Source organism: Corvus cornix, chromosome 1A (assembly GCF_000738735.6).
Source record: "Corvus cornix cornix isolate S_Up_H32 chromosome 1A, ASM73873v5, whole genome shotgun sequence".
Taxonomy (NCBI): Eukaryota; Metazoa; Chordata; class Aves; order Passeriformes; family Corvidae; genus Corvus; species Corvus cornix.
The window spans coordinates 14,641,770-14,659,545 of record NC_047057.1 but is presented as its reverse complement, the minus strand read 5'-3'; the positions used below and the strand labels follow the sequence as shown (position 1 = coordinate 14,659,545).

Below are 17,776 nucleotides of genomic sequence, written 5' to 3'. Positions count from 1 at the left end.
CTGCTGTCTTCTCCTTTGCATTACAGAAATTCAGGTGGTGCTGTTGATTTATTCCACTGGCATTCAGTACTGAAATGTTTGTTTCCAAACTTGCTACACCACCCTGAAGTCCACTAGCTTTTACCTACACATTAGCATTTGTAAGTGAAGCACTAGAAAAGTCTACCCCCAGCATGCAATAAATTGCTACTTTGTACACATTCAGCACACAACTCATTTATTGTAAATTAAAACTTTTTTGTACATAGAGGAAAGGAATCAAATGACAATTGGTAGGAAGTAAGGAGGCAGGTTTCCAATTCAGAGAATATACCTTTTTTTACCTTAGAACAATATCATTTAAATACATCCATTGCAGCACATCCATGAACAAAACCATTACCAGACTGACTATATCAAGACTGTTAGAATTCTATGTTGTTAATGCAGTTCAACAGAATCTACAGCCATCTCCCAAAAATTATACAAGTGAAGAATAACACCTAAAACACTTCAAAGATCACAGTTGCCAAGAATTCTTCATATTTCAGTTCAAATTCAGAACTTGAGTAGAGGGGAATCCAGATTTTCTTTGTTTACATCAGGGCTCAGAGTTATAAGAGGAGAACTCAAATCAATTAGCTGCAAGAAAAACAATAAAATTTAGCTAGTGTAGTCAACTGTTGTGCATAGCTACTAGCAGCTACAATCTGTATTATTCTCAATTACTTGTTTTGTTTAGAGTTCCTTTTAGTATCCAGAAGACAAATACAAGCACCACACTCAAGAGTTTGTGTTCTGGTTTTTTAAAATATGCTCATTCTTAGACAAGCATAAGCTTCTCACAAGGTGGTTATTGTCCATACTTACCTTAAAAGCCTAAAAGGCTTTTCTGAGTTTCACTACAATGCATATTCTAATTACAGTGCCATCCAGGCAGGACACAGCACTTCTGAACTCCTCTGAACATGCCCCCCCCCAAGTCAGAGTTCTGCAATCCTCCTCTTTTGACAAAATTTGAAGGGCCTGATACTCAATTGAGCCCAACTACATCTATTGTCAAAGGCTGCATCCTCATAGTTACCCGCATTCATCTGACAATAAATAGAGGTATCTACCTTCAAGCCACTAATGCATGAAAAGCACTTGCCTAGAAATGCTTGTAAAATTTAGAGCAGATTCCAACAGCACACATCTTCCAGCTAAGGAGAGGATTAGAAAAGGAGCTAAACAGGAGAGGCCACCTTTCTTTTTTGATTAAAAAGAGTTGCTGCCAAGAACTGAAAATGTGCAAAAAAGGGGAAACAAGAGTAAGCATGCCAATTCTCCTGAAGACAACATTCACTTCCTGCTTCAGAACAGTTTCATTCTATAACAACTGCTTTAAGTAGTAAGTTCTTTCTCCATCCTCCTCCTTTTCTTATTTGCAGATTGCTCACTGAGCTCTAGTTCAGAACACACTGTTTGATTTTAAACATGACATTCTCTTAAGAGCACCTCATTATGTATATCATATTGAGCTAATATTAAATATTCCTACAGTATTGTGGAACTGCTTTGGAGACAAGGGTATGTAGCCAGCTGACATTTTTCTGCTAACATACTTGCACCAGATTATTTGAATAAAACTTACCTTTATCTGCCCAGATAATACAGGCTTTGGAGAAGTAATCTTACTCACTTCAGGAGTATTGGAAAGGTCAATCAAAGGTCTACTTTCACATTCAGAAGGCTGTGGGAGAGATTTGTCTACTCCAGTATCTAGCAGCAAGGCCTTTAAAAAAAATAATTCAGGTTTTCTCCTCTGTTCACCAAGCTTCCTTCATATATATTGTGGGAGTCAATTTAGCTTATACAGCTATAATAATCACAGAACAGGCTTAATTTATAGCTTGGGTGTTTTTCATGCAGGATTCATTGCACACAGTGTAAAAACCTCAGCTCCTGCTCTGCCAGTGGCTAGCATCACAGGGAAAATGCAGTAAGACAAAGCAAAAGAGATCCTATGGCATAAAACAGTTTTTCACTTAAAAGTAGAGTTAAATGTAAAACAGAAGATTAATAACCCTCTTAATAGTTAAATGATTTAACTACAATTATTGTGCAATGTTATTTAGCCATAGAAACTATTCTCTACAGCTTCACACTCTAGTTATCCTTTGGTCCAGTTTAACTACCCCATACATGTACTAAGCAATTCTGAAACAGAGACTTTATGCCCCCAAGTAAGCTAACAAGGAACATACTGATGCAGTAACATCAAGTAATTTATCTACACATTATTCTACACCTGAGTATTTGTAAAACAATAGCCACTTTGTCAGGTTAATATTTCAGAACTACAACTTCAGTCCTTTCTTTTTAATGCCTGTGGAGTACCAGCTTTCAACATGAAGCCACGACATTCCTGGGAGAGGGAAAGTGTTCACTGAACTAATTACTTGACACTTAAGTTTAGTACTATGTGGACTTTGGGGTTTAATCCTCCCTCACTGCAGATTAGCACTCCTGTTAGGTGACTGAATTTAGCTACAGCAGTGTTTTGGGTTTGGGTTTTTTAATCCCTGAAGGAGCTTTATGGGTGCAAAATGAACTGCCCTGCAACACTACTTTTTTAATTGAATCCAACAGGATTTCACAGTACTCTTCCAAAAGTGGAAATTTAATATAAAATCTGCAAGTATTTGACAAGGCATTTGAAATGGGAACACACTTAGTGGAAGTACTGAACAAATTATGTTCAATGCTAAATACAGGCACTAGAGGGTGCACATGGTTACAGCTAGTTGGGCACCACAATATAAAAAAAGACATTGAGCTATTAGAGAGCACCCAGAGGAAGGCAACAAAGATGGCAATGGGTCTGGAGGGGAAGCATTATGAGGAGCAGCTGAGGGCACTTGGTCTGTTCAGCCTGGAGAAGAGATGAGGAGAGACCTTACTGTGGTCTTGAACATCCTCAAGAGGGGAAACACAGGGGCAGGTATCAATCTCTTCGTTCTCGTGATCCGTGACAGAACTCGAGGAAACATCATGAAGTTGAGTCAGGGGAGAGTTAGGTTGGATAGTAGCAAAGTATTTTTCACCCAGAGGGTGTTTGGGCACTGGAACAGCTCCCCAGGGAAATGGTCACAGCACCAGCCTGACAAAATTCAAGAAGCATTTAGTGTGATTCCTGAGTGTCCTGAGCAGGGCCAGGAGTTGGACTTGATTCTGATGGGTCCCTTCCAACTCAAAATATTCTATTATTTCATGATTCCAACGCATTTTAACTTCATGTATACTGAAGTGGTTTTCCTACTTATCCCTTACCTTGAAATAATATGGTTTCAAGCAGTTTACTTAGTAATTTTGTAGGAAAATGTATTGTCATTTCTTACCTCAGGTTGTTTCTCTTCAGCCAGCTCATTTTGTACTTCTGTCTCTTTTAATACATTTTCTACTCCTTCTGTAGCAGTTTTCTCTGGTGAGAAGTTAAGTGCAAGAGGTAGTACAGGTGGAGGAGATGTATCATCTTCTGAAGATGTCTGTCTCTTACTGTCTTGTTTCTGTTTAGAACTACAGAAAAGAGCATCAGCAATAATTGAGCTCTTTAATCAGCATTAACTACTAAAGACAGACAACCTAATTTCTAACCTCATTTTCTCCTTTTTTACCCCAAGTTTTAATGACCAAAAGGCTTCCAATATTTTTATTCAAATAGTAGTTACCTGCAAAATCCAAAATATTTCATTTTGCAATAGAAGTATAGCCTACCCATGCAAAAAAAAAAAAAAAAAAAAAAAAAAAAGAAAGGGAAATGATTAAGAAGAATTTAATCTTATTTGACATTTCTGTCCAGCCTAAATTTCACACAAGGTATTTTGGTTGGGATTTTTTTAAACTTGGAAGAACTAGCAAAGAGGCATTGATCTTGTATATCACTGAGCAACCCACTTCAGTCCCTACTGAAAGGAAGTACTGACACCGGCTGGAGGACCAGAGGCTGTAATCTGATTAGTATGATAAAGTCACTGTAGACAGAATAATTGTTTCCTTGAAAGAAAAGACCATTTGAGACATTTGACCTCAGTAGCATGACAGTTTTCTAGCCATGAATCATTCCTACTTTATTACTGCTCCTCTCCACCAGCCACAAAACAAGCCTGCATACATATGGCCCTTGTCAGAAGATGCTGGGCTGATAATATGGAGAACACTACTTTCACAGAAAACAAACAGAATTAATAAAAGCATAAGTAAAGCTGCTCAGAAAATAAAGTTTAAGTCAACTAAATCCTTGGCTTTTTGACTGATGCTTTAAAAAGTGTAATTTTACAGACCATTGGCAACAATATAAAACAAAAGTTAGAAGTAATATGCATTTTAATCAGCTATTTCCCTTCATCAGAAGGCAATAGCAAAATGACACCAGAGCATCAGATACAACTCTTAAATTGTTCCCTAGCTCAAGAAATACAAATAATTTCCTATTAAAGCTGTAATTCTTTCATGTTAGATACTGACTCACCTCAGTACAGCTTATAGCATTTTACCAGTCACAAGTTATAAATTTTTATTAGGCTATACAGCTTTTTTATGCTCAAATGCTTTATTCTAACATTTAGCAGAGGTCCCTGAAACCCAAGAGTCATCACTAGAATTCATTCAGAGGCAGTTTGCCTACAATACTCATTTCATATATGCAGATTTCTGTCTTACCCAGCTGTAAAAGTCTTTTTGGTAGAAAAGCTGAAGCTTTGCTGGAGAGATGCAGCATGTGGAGAAATTGCTGTTCTTGGTACAGTTTTAGGAGTCACTGCTGGGAACCCTGAGATCCGACGGATGGGTGTAGGTAGGCCAGACCGTTTCACACTGGCAGGAGTCATGGTGGCAGACCTCTCAGGAAAACAAAAACTCTGGCCTTTCATAGGAGTGCTGACTGCCATGGCACTAGAAGAGGAACATGCCTTAGCCAACACCTTCTAGAAATTGTTTGAATAACACCATTCTACCAAACAATAGAAATCCATTCCCCATTGGTCAGCAAGGGAACAGTATTCAACTTAAAGTTGATAATCACAGCATAGCAGGGGCTTTACTTGGTAAGAATTATTTTATGAATTATTTTAGTCTATTTAGCACTGCAAAGAAACCTCTTCTTAATAGAGTGGGAGGGGTTATTTGTTTTAGTTTTGGGTTTTGATTTAAGTCGGTTCCAGTAGGCATTAACACATCTAACTTGGCATGTCTCAAGGGACTAGATAATTAAGTTAGAACTTTTAAGACTGTTGCAACACCCAACCATGTCACATGCTGAGAAGGATGCCTCAGTGTATTCAATTTTCAGTGACGCCCTACCTTCCAGGTGTGCCACAAAATGTTAATCCAAAAGATGGTGTTGCTTTTGGTGCCAATTTGTTTGGTGTTGCATCTAAAGAGAAAAGTTTTGTTAATTGCTATCACATTAATATTTTTTTCTTTTATAGCAGTTATCTTTCAGTTAAATACTAATTTCTTCCCAAAGGTGGACAGAAGTGTAATGAAACAAATCACAAACCTTCAAGGTAACATTTGCTTTTAATAACCAAAGTAGCAGACAGGTCATACAAAGTATGTGCTTACCTTGAGTTTTCACAGGAGCCTTAGCTTGACCTGTGGAAACAGACAAAACTCCAGCCTTGGGCTTTGCACACAGGCTTCCTTTTAGTGAACTCCCATCTTTATTCTGCTGACATAGCTGCTGCAGACTGGGAACAGAGCTTGGTCTCTGAATTCCACTGCCTGCAGACTCAGATGATGTTGCAGAAGCTGAAGATTTAGTCAGGCTTACGGCACTAGATATTTTGGGAGTACTAGCTGATCTCACTTGCTTCCTGGATTTCTCAGTATTGGCAGCCTGCAGAGATGACACTGTGGTAGGTCTGACAAGGGCCAGCCTGTTTGTACTAGATGAAACCTTAGAGCCACTCACACTAGCTTTTGATGATATGCTTGATTTCCCTGAAATAGAAAATTGTACTTCTGAAGTTTTTGACTAGGCAGAATAATTACACTAACACAGGAAAGAAAAATAGAAATTTACAGCATTTAAATTTAGGTTCAAATAATTCAAGTTTAAGGAGAATATATACAACTACTGAAAACCTATTCCTCAAATTCTTCAGCAATACTATTTTACGGTCTTCTCACCAAATTCCCAAATTACTGCAGTCAGGTGAAAGAATATTCTTCAAGGAATGCCAAAACAGCTTGCAGATTCAAATTACTTCCAGCATTTTCTCCCAGCATAGCTGGCCCTGTTCCCTTAAGCAGCCTTTCAAGGAGGTAACAGTTTGAGTTACACTGATTAACACCACAGACTAAACAACCCCACAAGCATTTTTCCCAGATTTCTGTAAAGTTCTTACTTTTAGTCTGTAGGTTACTTTCAATAAGAAGAGAAATCTTGATTAGACAGTTCTATTGCATAAAATAGTTCTTACTAAGCTTTTAATAGTATGTTATTAATCTCCCAGAAACAAGGTGCAAATAAAAATTTGCTGTAACTTGGTATTTTTATAGATGTACAAGAACTGTAGTCCTTACATCTGTCAGTGCTTTTAGAAGACTATTTTCCTGATCCTTTGAGGCTTACTGAAATGGTCAAATTGATGGCCTCAATACAGTACAAGCCTCTTGGCTGTGTTATCTCCCTAGAGGTGTTTTTCCCATCTGCTTGGGTAAAGCTCATCCTTTATTTAGGCTTACAGAAATGTGGAATAAAGCCTTCCACCTTCCTTCCAAATTTCAGTTGTTTTGGCAGGTTTTTTTTTTTTCTTTTTTTCTTTTAATTCCAGTCAGACAAGCTTAGAGCATTCAGAAGCTCACGTTCTTGGCTATAATAGAGAAGATCATGCATAAAAGGAACAGAATTCCTGGGGCATTGCTTCCTTTCTAGCTGTGTCAGCTGCTCACATGTAGGCATCGGGCTTGGATCAATCTAGTTTCTACAAATGATGTATGTCTAACATTTATCTTTAGTCCACAGGGATTTACTGGGCTAGCCTACAAAATTTTATTCTCCATACAAAACATTTCTTAGTGCTTGAATGTACTGGACACCATTAAAACATTTCCAAATCCAAAGTCCAGAACATGCTTAGCTATTTCAAAACTGATTTGTGGCACAAACATGTAGTAAGAGCGTTACCTGTTTTGCCTATAGGAGAAATGGGTAAACTTGAATTAAGACTTGATGAGTTCATGCTGGAAGCTGATGATGAAGATGATGATGATGTAGTCTTTCTTGTGAGACCACTGGCAACACCAGGACGTTTCAGATATGTCATCTTCCTTAAGCCAGGCTGAATCAAAAGCAAAAAAAAATGCCCTATTTAACACATGATTTTGCCATTATTTGTCTTGGTATTGTAACTTTTTACTCGTGAATTTTAGAGGAGCTCCTTAACTCAGATGACATTTTTAAAAGTGAATTTTCTTAGAGAGAGATCATTGTATCTGGATTATTATACAGAACTGGAACATCAGACCTAGGAGGCAAACAATTATTTTTATTCCTGCCACAAACCTGAGTATGGACTTAAAGGAATTAAAGAATAAAAAGAGTCAGCCCAGGCACCAGTATATGCTGGGCACCAAGGAGCTGGAAAGCAGCTTGGCAAGCAAGGCCCTTGGGAGTGCTGAACATGAGCCAGCAATGCACCCCTGCAGCAAAGAATGCTGATAGTATCCTGGGCTGCACGAAGAGGAGCGTCACCAGCAAGTGAAGGGAGCTGATCCTGCTCTCTGCTCAGCACTGAGAGCCCACACCTGAAGATCTCCCTACAGTTCCAGGCTCCCCAGTACAAGAGTGATTTGGAGCTACTGCAAAGAGTCCAACAAAGGGCCCCTAGAGTGATTAAGGGACTGGAGCATCTCCCACCGGAGGAAAGGCTGAAAGCTGGGGCTTATCAGCCTGGAAAATACAAGGCTCAAGGTGGATCTCATCAATATATAGAAATATCTGAAAGGACAGTAGCCAGTGGCACCCAGTGACAGGACTAGAGGCAATGGGCAGAGCAGAACACAGGAGGTTCTACTTCTGAACATCAGGTAACACTTCTTTTACTTCAAGGGTCACCAATCACTGGCACAGGCTGCCCTATGAGGTTGCCAAGACTTCATCCTTGGAGATATTCAAAAGCTGTCGGGCCATGAGCCTGGGCAAATGACTCCATGTGGTCCTGTTCGAGCAGGGCATTGAACCAGATGACCTCAAGAGGTCCCTTCCAACCTCAACAACTCTGTGATTCTGTGACATGGCACACAGCATTAAAACAGGCATTTAAAGCTTCAAAGCAACTGACAGCTGTAGGTATACTACCCTCATGCAAGTTATGGCAACCTTTTCATATGGTATAGTTAGCTACACACATCAAAAACTTTCTTACAGGAAACTGCTCATCACTTACCTGCAGCTAGTGCTTTAAAAACAAAGGCATGCTTGTTAATCCAGCACATTTACCGTTGCTCTTAAGTACATTCATTGCATTACAGACTTAGAACACACATTCAAAAATGGCAAATATGAAACATAAATTACTTTTCCTTAAAATCATTTTACACAACAGCTTTAAATTAAATTAGAAAGTAAACTATATTAATTTCTTTTCATCAGAAATACTACAGAACTTATTTTCATATTAAGGAGGCTTGCCATTACCTTACTTGGTGCAGGAAGGACTTTTGTGTCTTGCACTGAGGAACTGCCACTGAATGAAGACTCAAAGGCATCTAAAGCAATACTAGATTTATCGGAAATTACATCTTCAGATGATCCCATGCTGTTCAAGTCTCTTTTTGTAGAAATACTAGTATTTTTTCCTCGTTTGAGCTGCAAATTTCAATGCAACATTTTAATAGGTACTAGTGCTTCTAGAAACCACTATAAAGCTTTTTACACACATTGATTCTGTTCAGAAACAGAGACAAAAGTCAATGAAGCCTCCAAACCCAGTGAAGTCTTTAGACAAATACAGTCTGAAGTAAGTCTAGTGATTGTATTTGCCAAGTACTAGAACATGCCTGAACGCAGAGACTGGACAGCAACTTAAGGGCAGTTCTGCAACAATTCATCAGTACAAATCCTATAATCACATTCACCCACATACTGTTCCATACTGTAACTGTACCTTACAACTATATTGGACTCTCCACTTATTATTCTTCCACTTTACTCTGCCTTCCAAAAAGTGAGACATTACAGTAGTAGAATGGATCATGCAAACTGTCTGTTCAGACAGTGGGGTATAATTTGTCTAGTTAAAGTGTTTAAGATCATGTCTTTCCTGATAGCACACAAAATCAAGAAGAAATTTATACCACAAAGGAAAATCAGAGTCCTGTAATTTCTATATGTGATGGTTCTTAAGAAGCCCCTACCACACCTTCAGTAAAATCCACGATACATACTGGAGCCTAAGCCATAAAGTGTAGAGCAATAAAATCCAGAAGATATTCTATCTAAAGACTGGGATTTGTGCTCACAAGGTCACTAACACCACTGTTTCCTTGCTATCCCAGAACATTTCCATTGACAAAGATTAACAGTAAAAAAGGCCACTTTTACACATTAAGTGTAAAATTATACATGAAGTGTAACAGTGTAGTAATTTTGCCAGCAACACAGAAGTGTTAGAAACCAGTTAGAAGAGAAGCCAAGAATTATAGTATTCACAAAACCAGAATACAACAGAAATGTACTTGCAAATGCTCTACATTGTTATAACAGATAAAGTAATTGGTTACTACACCATAGGACCTGCCCTTTTTTTTTTTTCTATATATGTTTTCTGACTAAGGATCTTATGAGGTAGAGGAGCATCAGAAGATTAAAGTTCACTTTTAAAAATAAAAGATTGTAGACAGGTTAAACATTCCTAAAACACAGAGACCTTACTTGAAGAAAATGTTGCCCAGAACCTGACTTTACCTTGTCAATTGTCAACAAATTGCTTTTCCCAGAAGTAGATGAAGGTTTTGCCATTGGCAGTTTGCCAACTGCCTTTGTGTTTGTTTCCTGAGTTTTCTGTTCCTCTGTCAGGGGCAAACTAGCATTTTTTGTAGGAGACACACAACTTTTAACAGGGCTGTTGTTAGGAGGAGCAGGAGGAGCACGTACTTTGCCATCTGACACAAGTTTATGCGATACCTTCTGAAAACAAGGTGGCAGCTGACATGCCAGGCTATCCTGCACACAGTATGTCTCCCGTTTAACAGCCCTGGGACTTATTGCTATATTTTTGTTTCTCAGTATCTTCAGCTTTGACTTTGAGTCCTCCACAAATGTTTCTACAATTTTGTTTTCCTGTTCTTCTGATTGGCTTATTTTACTCTCCTTGTTCTTGCTTCCAGTCTCTATCTGCAGTGCCAACAAATGAGCTTCTTTGAAAATTTCCACAAATTTCTCTCCTTGAAGTGGGCTCCACATGAGTTTATCATCAGAAGCAGACACACACTTTTTTGCTTCAATACTGGCAGCAATACATCTTTCTTTGTGTCCCACAGGTCCAACAAAAACTTCATCTTCATTTCCACTACAAAGAAAAATAGTTTAGCCCAGCACCTTACGTGTGGCAATTCTGAAGGGTGTACAGTACTTACATTACTTACCTTGTTGAAGAGAGTGAAAGGTCAAAATCAAACTTTTCATCAGTCAGAAGAGGAAAGTCTGAAACTATAACAAAGATTTTATCACAGCATGGATTTGCAATGAAAATGATTGCATTATGCTTTGACAATTTGGTGAGTGATGTCAACTAGCAAAAAAAGCTTTAGCTACCAAGTCTAAAAAATTAAACTTAGAAAAACATGCTTTAGGTCCAAGAAATTTAAGTTACAACTGCGAATATGATCATAATTGTGAGATGCCCAAATATTCTGAAAGAGCTCAATGGTGATTTCTAAGCAGCTGTAACAGGAACATGGAACACAGCTCATCAGCAGCCTCCAATTAAAATGAGCGAGAACATGTAATCTAGAGCTATGTGACAATGCATTTGTCCCATTCGTCAGTTCTTTTCTTGTTCAGGCTACCACAGAACAGTAGCAGGAACCAGTGAGAAAGGCTCCTTTTCTTATTAGTTAACAGATACACTAAATAAATCAGCAGCTGATGGATAAGGAAAAGGGAGGAGCTCAGATTAGATATATAGAAAGGAGGTTGATGACATCAGTCACTATTACACAAGCTTTAGCACCATGCTCCACAAGCTCTCAGGAGGCTTCTGAGACTGGCAACAGCAGCCCATCCAAGGAAATGAGTACACAGAACATGAGATAAAGCAGACAGAGGTTGTCTACTGATATGAGCTGTCCTAACCTATAACAGGGAATATACCACATGGAGAATAACTCACCATATTCTACACCTACCATTGCTCATGCAAATATCCAGTTTTGCTTCAGTCACATGACTCAGGCTATGTGCTGACATTTCTTTTTTTTCCTCCATAGTACCTGGAAAATATAGAAGTAGACATGCAGGAGGTTTAAAAAAAACCCCAAAACCGAACAACAACAGGGTCACGGACTTTGATGATACTGCTGAATTAGTGAGGGGGTAAACATTCCCTCTGAAGACTCTCATACTTAGGGAGTGCCACACAGAATCACAGAATAGTTAGGGTTGGAAGGGACCTCTGGAGGCCATCCAGTCCAATCCCCATCAAGGCAGGGTCACCTGGAGCAGGTTACACAGGAACGCATCCAGGTGGGTTAGGAATATCTCCAGAGTGGGAGACCTCACGACCTCCCTAGGCAGCCTATTCCAGTGCTCTGCCACCCTCCATGTAAATAAGTTCCTACTCACGCTGAAATGAAACTTCCTGTGTTTTAGTTTAATTTAGTATTACTACTCATCCTGTGGCTGGACACCACCGAAAAAGTGGTTTATGGGATGCCACACAGTTCACCATCCCGCCGACCGCCCCACCTCAGGCGAGTTCGCACAGGTGCCTCCCTTACCCGACCGCAAGGGCCCCTCTACGGCCGGGAAACGGGGAAAGGCCTCCGGGCACGCCGCCGCCGTCACCGCCGTCCCCGCGCTCACCGCTCGCCCCTCACCGCCACCGCGCACGAGCCGCGCTGCGCACCCGCCCGCACTTGGAAAGCGCGCCCCGCTCACGTGACGCGCCCGGCGCGTCCTCATTGGCAGGTTCGAAGGATACACGGGCCCTCCCGGTGCATTCTGGGGCTTGTAGTTAGCAGGGGCTCCCAACGGCCTCTCTGCTGGCTGCGCAGGCCCCATCACCCCGCTCGGCCCCGTCCTCGCCCCTACAGCGGGCTCTGGCCTTGGACAGCCCGGCTTGCCCGGGCGGCCTCGGCAGCCGCGGTGCTGGCAGCAGCGCAAGGGAAAGCCTCAGCAGCGTGTGGGCATTGCTGAACGTCTCACCTTGAGGCCGTGCCGGCGTGCGCGGTGATTCCAGGCAGCACCGCCGTGCTGGCTGCGGTGGGGCCAGCGCGCCGATTCCTGTGGTGTCCTTGACACCTTTGCTGGATATGGTTTTCCTAGTAATTTAACTTTAGAAGTGAAGCTAAACGGAGGTTCAGCTTGGGCATAAGGGGAATTTAATCACAGAAAGCGCGATTAGACATTGGAATGGGGTGCCCAGGGAGGTGGTGGAGTCATCATCCTGGAGGTGTTCAAGGAAAGACTGGATGTGGCACTCAGTGTCATGGTCTGGTTGTCGCGGTGGTGTTCAGTCAAAGGCTGGACTCAGAGGTCTTTTCCAGCCTAATGGATTCTGTGATTTTGTGAAGGGGATGTATATCTAATCCTAAAGTGGCATAAGGAATAGCAAGATGCCTGGATGTCAGTCCCAACTGTGGATTGTTATTATCAGTCCCATTAATACAGCCTGACTGATAGGGTAGTTTTAAAAGTAGAACCGTGTTAGTAAAAAACACTGGGAAAACACCACTCTTCACATTTCTTCTAACATTTAATGCTGCACAGTGCTTAGGGTTTTCTCTTAATGCATGCATGGCATCAGAAATTGTGTTCCAGTGATGTACTCTGTTCCAAGTATTTTGGGATGACTAAATCACTCGGCTGGAATTTATCAGCTGAATAAGAATAGTTAATCATAACCTACAGGTTTTCATATAGATAAAATACTCTATAATCTTTTTTCCACTTAACCATTTGTAATTTTCTACCTTTCATGGAGCCGCACAAGCAGTATGTATGTAACTTGAGTATATAGCTAGTATCCTATGTATTGACAAATAGGCTGGGACAAATAGGCTTCTGTGCTGAATATTAACATGCTCACCTCACACTTTTCCTCCCTTCAAATGACATGAGGAGTCCCTCCTGGCTGGCAGTGGTCAGTTGCATGGGGAACTGTCAGGCTTAGTTGCTTGTAAAACAGGCCAATCTTCATTGTTACAGTTTCTCTCTTCCAGCTTTTTACATCAGGATTTTCTACTTTGGTGTTTTCCTCATTGGTTCCAGTGACACAGTTTTGCTCACATGGCTGAACAAACTCAGTCTTAATTTTCTGGAGTGTAAGTGATTTTTCCAGGACGTATTTGGAAAGATGATGCAAGAAAGTGTTTTGGGAAAGAAGGGTTTTGGTCTGCCTTTTTAAATTGCAAATTTAAATGTGTTTGTTTACAAGCCCTACAAATCATTACAGGGGCATTGAATTGATTATGCTAAACTCACCATTAACCCAGCTGATCATACAACACCCAGCTTGGGAGAAATTCTGCATTGGCACAGCCTCTTGTTAATTAATGGCTCCAGGTGGTCAGGGAATAATAGGATGTACGTGACTTTGTTACTAACCCTAGATATCTAAATGTGGGGTTTTGTGCTGATAGATTACTTATTGACTGCTTATTGAATGTGATCATGTCATAGAAGTCAAAGGTTTAATAAAAAAGGCACCTACTTTTTTCATAAAAAATATTTGTTAGAGCACATGTAAGTGATGGTGGCTTGAAATGTCACTCCAGGCAATTTAAACCAAATTGCAGAAAGGAACTAAGTTTTACCCCAAAATAGCCTGTGATCGAATAGAAAGTAATTCTAAGCTACAGCTCATCCTGCATGTTTCATCACCAGCACCCTCCATCTGTGCATTACTTGTGTTGTTATGAATTTGGCAACACTTCAGCAGCAAGCTACTGTTTATGAGATCCCAGCAGCTAAAAGAAGCTAGTCATTGGGATTACTCATTACTTGCCTTGTGAACTGCTCAAGGGAATTTCTTCAAGAACTATGTCAAAATCAGCTTTAGAAACCATTAATTTGAGAGCTTTCATTGACACATAACAAGTGCTCCAAGATTATTGCTGGTCAAGTTGGTGGGCTTGGAAGGAAGATTCTTTTTGTTGGTACTGAGAGAAAATTTTCTCATTTTGTACAAGGAAACGAGGATAAAAAAGGCTCTTTTCCTCTGCAAGAAGAAATCTGACGCAGTGGGAACTCAATCCCCCAGACAACATGAATGCTTGCAGAAGGTAAGCTGCATATACTGCATTCCCCTCAGGTAGGAATAGAAAAGCAAACTATTGGCAGAATATTCCTCTTGTGGTCCTCACATGATGCTCCCAAATGATCATGAACTGTTATTTGATTTGCAGCTACGCATGACAGACTGTCCTCATATAAATGTTTAATTCTGCAACTACCTTCTGTACAAGCTCAATGGCAGAACTTTTGTTTTATTGATGAATACCCTTTTGGAGATTGCATTTCCTAGTCTTTCAGTTTTAACAAATTAGTTTTGACAGCTCTCTTCCAAGTATGTGCATAAGTATGTAATTTGTGGTTTAAAGTTCTTTTTTACTCATAAGCTGTATCTGTGCTAACATTTGTGGTAATCTCTACTCTTCTGTCATAGTAACAGCAGGAACATGTATGAACCAGACCTGCAATACATCTAATACATCTCAGACCCCTTCCTAACAAATGTGAAAATCACAAGCTAATTAATCTCCTTTTGGCATTCCAATTCAGATGTAATCGTGGACATTAAACATTACTTTTCTCTTAAGAAAAAAAAAAAAAAACAAAAACAAAGGCAGCAGGAACAAGGACTCAGCACTGGGGCTTAGCAGGCAATTTTCAGTGGAGATAACAGTAACTGGAGGTCTGTTGCCATAGGTGAATAATTCTAGTTTCAAACCCTTTAGAAAAGATGACAAACCAATGTTAAATGTTACTGCAGAGAATCCTGCAATATGCTTTGCATACTTACTCCTGATGGGTATCTTTGCCTAATGAATACCTTGACACAAGTCCCCTCTGAAAAGCAGAGATAGAAAAACATGCCGGAGCAGGATGGGAAGCTCACATGCTGTACTTATTCCCGTGGATTAAAGCTTTGGAAACTGGTAATTTTTTATTTGAACCCTGCCACTTTCATACTATTGCAAAATGAAAGGGTATGTTTTTTCTCATACAATGATCTGTATCAACAGTGAGGAGTAAGAGCACTGTTTCCTCTAACAAGCCCATACCCAGTCTCTCTGCCTGTCAGTGGGAGAGAAATACCAAATGGCTGGTAAATGTTTTGCATTTCCAATTATAGAAATTATTTTATTAGCTGCAGACAGTTTGAAGAGCTCTTTCCCAAATCTAGTCAATGATACAATGCACACTCTGGATTTCATTACAAACAGTATTGAACTGTTAAAAAAAAGAATAATTTTTAACCTTAATCTTGCTTTTTGTTATGTCAGGATACATTCTCTTCGTGCTCACAGACAGAAAACTAATGGAAACAAAATTGAGAACTGGCACAGCACCTCTGGGTTCAAGTACCAGCATGGAGATGATCTTGTTACGGTCCACACCCTTTACACAGTGATCATCATGATCCTTCTAGTGGCACTCTGGGGAGCCTGGTCAAGAAAGGATTCATCCTTATAGCAGCAATATAGCAACTTTCTTTGTCAAATATTTAAAGAAGTATTTGTGTCAATTATCCATACTCAAGAGGAAGAAAAAAAAATCAGCCTATTTCAGTTTATTTGAAACTGCTTAAATGGTTGCTACTCGTGGAAGTGAATCTATGAAGCAATTCAACGGGCCATGCACAGAACATAATTTTGTGAAGAACATAGACCTGTTTGACCTGTACACATTTCTATTACACTTAGCATGTATATGAAAGTTTAAGCACCATATTCTAGAAAGAAGAATTCAACTTCTGTTTTAGTGTTTTGTATGTCCACCCCAGCCTTCCATTTGTGCACTTGTCGAGTCTCTACCTCTGCTAAGTTTGCCTGTCCCAATCCATGATAAAAACATACAATAGAAGGAGGGAAATAATCTGCCATGTCACAACAACATAGGAAAAAATAATCAATAAACCCAGCTATTCTGCCAGCAAAGGAAGATCACTGAAAAAGTTGAATTCTCATCTCCATTGCTGAAGAGAGTTTGTATGGGACTTGCATCCATTATTTTTAACTTATGGTAATGACTTTATAAGCTCAGGAATAAAACTATGAAATGAGCTGTATTTCTGAATCCTTTGTCACAGCTGGCTCAGTTTTCAGTCTTGTATAATTTATCTGCAACCACCACTTGCTTTTCCATAATTCATTAGCATCTCATGGCAGCAGCAGCTTCTACATACACCAGCCCATCACTGATGGGGGGCATTCCATACTCCCACATTCTCAGGGAACAGGGAAGTAACCCCACTCAGACAACCTGCAAGCTTTCTGAATATAGAGCCGGTTGACAGTTTCTGTTCAACTCTTTGTTAGTTGTCTACTCCTGATGAGCACAAGTTAGTGGACTGGCAGTTTGGAGGGGCAGTGACTGTTGGAGACAATAGTCCAAGCCTTGAGAGCTTAAACTCAGCTTAAACCCCAAATTTTAGCATTGGCTAAACTAATAAATAGTATCCCAATTAAAAAAAAAAGAAACCTGCAAGATATTTAGACATTTTACACACTCACATAGGTAGACACTTGTAATTAGGTAGTACCTGCAGACAACACAATTCTTCTAAGTATTGTGTACCCCATTTTGGTATCCATCCGTAATCAGGAGGGGTACATAAACTGAAATGTCTCTGAGAAGAGCTCCATGGCATAGCTCCAGGAGTGTTAACAAAGCTCAGTGTAGCACCAGAGACACCGATGTCAGCTCTCAGCAGGCAGTGAGGTGGCTGGAATTGGTGTTCCTCCATTGATGCTGCACTCAGCCAGCGTTACCCTACCAGGGCAAACACCCTTGTTAAGGTACCTGCATGCTTTAACAGGGGAGCGGTGCTTTGGTGATGCTCCCTAAAGAACAGCACACAAAGGAATACTTAAAAAACCAGATGATTAGCACATTAAATACATTGTCACAGAACATAGGGACCCAGCTATAAAACACGTAGCATGAACATTACAAGTGAACACAAAAGGATGGCAATGTACCTTTGAAGTACACGAGATGGTAGAGGGACCTATGCATTCTGACAGCAGCAAAAAACCTCTGGTGATCAGGGCTGTGGGACAGACAGTGGCCTCAGTGTGCTGGAAGTCAAACACAAAATCCCAAATGCACCCCACCTAGGGAAAAAAAACCCACCTAGAACAATTGACCACACATCATAATTAAGCATTTAGTTGTTAAATTTATAAATTCTGCAGGTATAATCCTGCCTCTGAAGCACTGGAGGTCCAAATAAGGTCTTGAAAATACTTCAGCTTCCTCTTTCACCTTGTGATAGAGGAGATGAGGTATGAAAGTTCAGAAGAGACTGCAGCAGAACATTAAATGTTTTGAAAAACATATTTTTTTCTTATATTTTTGCGTTTC

The 17,776-nt window shown here is 40.1% G+C and overlaps 1 protein-coding gene and 1 long non-coding RNA gene across 3 annotated transcripts; one reads left to right on the top strand and one right to left on the bottom strand.

Annotated features, from left to right (window-relative positions):
• Nucleotides 1–194: 194 nt before the first annotated feature.
• Nucleotides 195–12,081, bottom strand: GTSE1 (G2 and S-phase expressed 1). Of its 2 annotated transcripts, none has more exons than XM_019283612.1 (12): nt 11,933–12,081; nt 11,374–11,457; nt 10,612–10,675; nt 9,932–10,535; nt 8,663–8,833; nt 7,151–7,304; nt 5,584–5,961; nt 5,320–5,392; nt 4,681–4,911; nt 3,360–3,537; nt 1,613–1,753; nt 195–621 (listed from the first exon to the last, which is right to left on the bottom strand). In XM_019283612.1, the coding sequence occupies exons 2-12, from the start codon at nt 11,450–11,452 to the stop codon at nt 538–540; spliced, it is 2,157 nt and encodes a 718-aa protein (XP_019139157.1). In that variant the 5' UTR covers nt 11,453–11,457; nt 11,933–12,081; the 3' UTR covers nt 195–537. The 2 variants fall into 2 exon arrangements, with proteins under 2 accessions (XP_019139157.1, XP_010393899.1); XM_010395597.2 differs by having other exon boundaries at nt 11,965–12,081.
• A 1,450-nt stretch (nt 12,082–13,531) lies between these two features.
• LOC120411893 lies at nt 13,532–16,478 on the top strand. Its single transcript, XR_005604466.1, has 2 exons — nt 13,532–14,469; nt 15,694–16,478. It is a non-coding gene; the product is annotated as an uncharacterized LOC120411893 (long non-coding RNA).
• Nucleotides 16,479–17,776: the final 1,298 nt, after the last annotated feature.